Source organism: Mauremys mutica, chromosome 17, assembly GCF_020497125.1.
Source record: "Mauremys mutica isolate MM-2020 ecotype Southern chromosome 17, ASM2049712v1, whole genome shotgun sequence".
Lineage (NCBI taxonomy): Eukaryota > Metazoa > Chordata > Testudines > Geoemydidae > Mauremys > Mauremys mutica.
Window position 1 is genome coordinate 10,249,771 of NC_059088.1, and position 2,809 is coordinate 10,252,579.

Sequence of the window (2,809 nt, forward strand, 5' to 3'; positions counted from 1 at the left end):
TCCTCCAGTTGCCCAACATCCTTCTTGAAGGGTGGGCGCCAGAACCAGACACAGGATACCAGCTGTGGTCACACCAGGGCAGGATCCAGAGGGAAAATCACCTTCTTGCTCCTAATCGAGACTCCCCTGTTGATGCATCCCAGGACAGCTGGTGCCCTGTTGGATCTGGGAGCTCATGTTGAGCTGAAAATTGCCCCCACGCCTGAGGCCTCCAGGCAAATGACAAGAGACAGAGGCAGGTTGCAGGCCGGGCTGTGGTTTGTGTGGTCTCCAGCACAGAGCGAGGGTTTTCTTAGCCTTGGCTGGTCTGTAACATGGTCCAGGCTGAGGGTGGGTTCCCTGCACGAAAGGCAGGGCTGAGAATCTCACGCGACCCACTCCCAGCAGGGGTCTGTTTGCTTTCCCCAGCCAGGAGGGGTTTGAGGGCAGAGTCCCAGCTGGTGTCTCTGCTCTTGGGACCTCGCACAGGGGAGTCAGCCGGACGTGGCTGTCTCAGCCCCTGATTTCTGCTGGGTGCCCCACCCGCCTGCCCCAGAATGCAGGCAGCAGATACAGACGCCTTGCTGGGCCCCAGCACAGTGGGGAGCTTGTGGTTTGTGTGACTTCTGCATGTAGCTGTGGGTGATGAAAACCTCCCAGGCTTTGTGACATGATCGGACCCAGCCACGTTCTGTGTTTTCCTATGACCTCCCCCCATTGTCCCCTTCCTGCCAGATATACCCCCACCTGAACGGCTCCCTGCTCTGAGATGAGCCAGTCTGGGCGAGCTGCAGGCATCGCGTTGGGGACCTGACTCTGAGGCACTGAGTCCCCCAAGACACGGGTAAGGAAATGAGGTAAATCCTCCAGCTATCTCACTGGATCTCATTCTCACACCCCCCCCACCGCTGCCCCCTGGCAAGCTGCCCCCATCCCTTCCCCTCGACTGCTCTGGATAGAGCTGGTTGAAATTATTTGTGGGTCTTCTTGTCAAAGATCAGGGGGCCCTGTCACCCTGGGTGTTGGACAGAGCCACAAGGAGAAACAGGCCTGGCCACAGCGAGCTCACACTCTAAACAGACAAACATTTGGTGGGGAAACTGAAGCACGGGGCCATGATGTGACTTGTCCCGGCTCCCCAGACAGTTTAGTGACAGAGTCTGGGATGGAACCCAGGAGTCCTTTCTATCCACTAAAAGAGACTCTTGCAATTTAAAAAAAAATCTTTTGACTTGTTACTGGCCTTTTTTAAAACCAAGATGGGAAAACCAGCTCCTTTGGGAAACTAATAGCAAGAAGATTATTTGGGAATTTTAGTGAGGCTCTGGGGGGTGTCATATTTCTGTCTTTGTATCTTGGACACCCCCATTGGCCACCTTCCCTTGCCTAGAAATCCAACTTTTCAGCAAGAAGCAAAGGGGTGTGTTTTTTAAACATTTTATTTAGTAGAAACTAAACTCTGTCCTTGTGTCCTTCTGGTGCCCGTTTCATCGTTCTTCTATCGTTTGCTCAGCACAACGTCTGCGCTGACCCCTCCGAGCCCGGACGCAAAGGAGGCGATATTGTGACTACAATTATTCCAAGAATGGAGTTCCTCCGAATTCTCTTCCTGGTGCTGAGCGGTGTAGCCTTCCTTGCCGGGGTGCCGTTGAATGGCTACGTCCTCTTCTTAGCCAGCTGCCGTGTGGAGAGGACGGTCAGCGCCGTGTGGTTCTGGAGCCGGGCTGTGGCCGATTTCATGTTCATCATCTTCCTGCCCCTCAGATTCACCTCCATCTTTATCCTGGACTTAAACTGGACCACAACGCTGAGCAGCACCGTCACCTCCTTCCACATGTTCTCCAGCGCCTTCCTCCTCACCACCCTCAGTGTCGATCGCTGCATCCTCGTGGCACGCCCTGAGTGGGCCCAGAACCACCGCACGCCCCTCCTGGCTTTCAGGATGGTTATAGGCATATGGGTCCTGTCTGCTGGTTTCAGCTCGCGGTACGGTGATCTCTGGGAATTCCCGCTCTCACCTGCCAGCACCAGCATGAATTTCGATCCAGATGAAAGGAGGGTGAAGGCTGCTATTGCGATCCAGTTCCTGGTCGGGTTTCTGATCCCATTAGCCTTGATCTTGATCCCAACCTCCTACATCGTTCTAGCTGCCAAGCTGAGGAGGAACAGGCTGATCCACTCCATCAAGCCACTCAAGATCCTTCTTGGTTTGATCCCGACCTTTTTCCTCTGCTGTCTGCCGTATCACGTCTTCCTCTTCCTGCAGATCTCATCTACGTATCCTCAGACTCTTCTGAACATAGGAAGCACTTTTTCTTGTGTCCTGACATATTTCAGCAGCTGCCTCAACCCCATCTTCTACCTCATCTTGGAGGAAGAGTTTCTGAGGTACCGGCAACGTGCACGCAACCCCCAAACCACTGACAACTCGGGGTCAGAGCTGGCTGAATAGGGGAATGGATGGAATTGTCAATATTTGCATGGAGAAAGAATTCTGTTTGCTGGGACATGTCACTTCCCCAAATTGTGATTTTTTTTGGCCTTATTCACAGAAGAGCCACGAGAGTGATTACTGGATTAGAAAACCTACCTGGGAATGAGAGATTCAAAGAGCACAATCTATTTAGCTTAACAAAGAGAAACTGAAGGGGTGATTTGATCACAGTCTGTAAGTACCTACGTGTGGAACAAATATTTAATAATGGGCTCTTCAATCTAGCAGAGGAAGGTCTAACACAATCCAGTAAACAGAAATTGAATCTAGTCAAATTCAGACTGGAAATGAGGTGTAAATTTATAACGGTCAGAGAAATTGGAGCAATTTCCCCAG

At 52.0% G+C, this 2,809-nt stretch overlaps 1 protein-coding gene across 1 annotated transcript; it reads left to right on the plus strand.

Annotated features, from left to right (window-relative positions):
• The first annotated feature begins 1,564 nt into the window (after positions 1–1,564).
• On the plus strand, positions 1,565–2,431 carry LOC123351939 (chemokine-like receptor 1). Its single transcript, XM_044991634.1, has one exon. The coding sequence runs from the start codon at positions 1,565–1,567 to the stop codon at positions 2,429–2,431; it is 867 nt and encodes a 288-aa protein (XP_044847569.1).
• Positions 2,432–2,809: the final 378 nt, after the last annotated feature.

What these genes read in the sequence shown, in the direction of transcription:
- LOC123351939 (XM_044991634.1), top strand. Translation starts at nt 1,565, where the DNA reads ATGGAGTTCCTCCGAATTCTCTTCCTGGTGCTGAGCGGTGTAGCCTTC.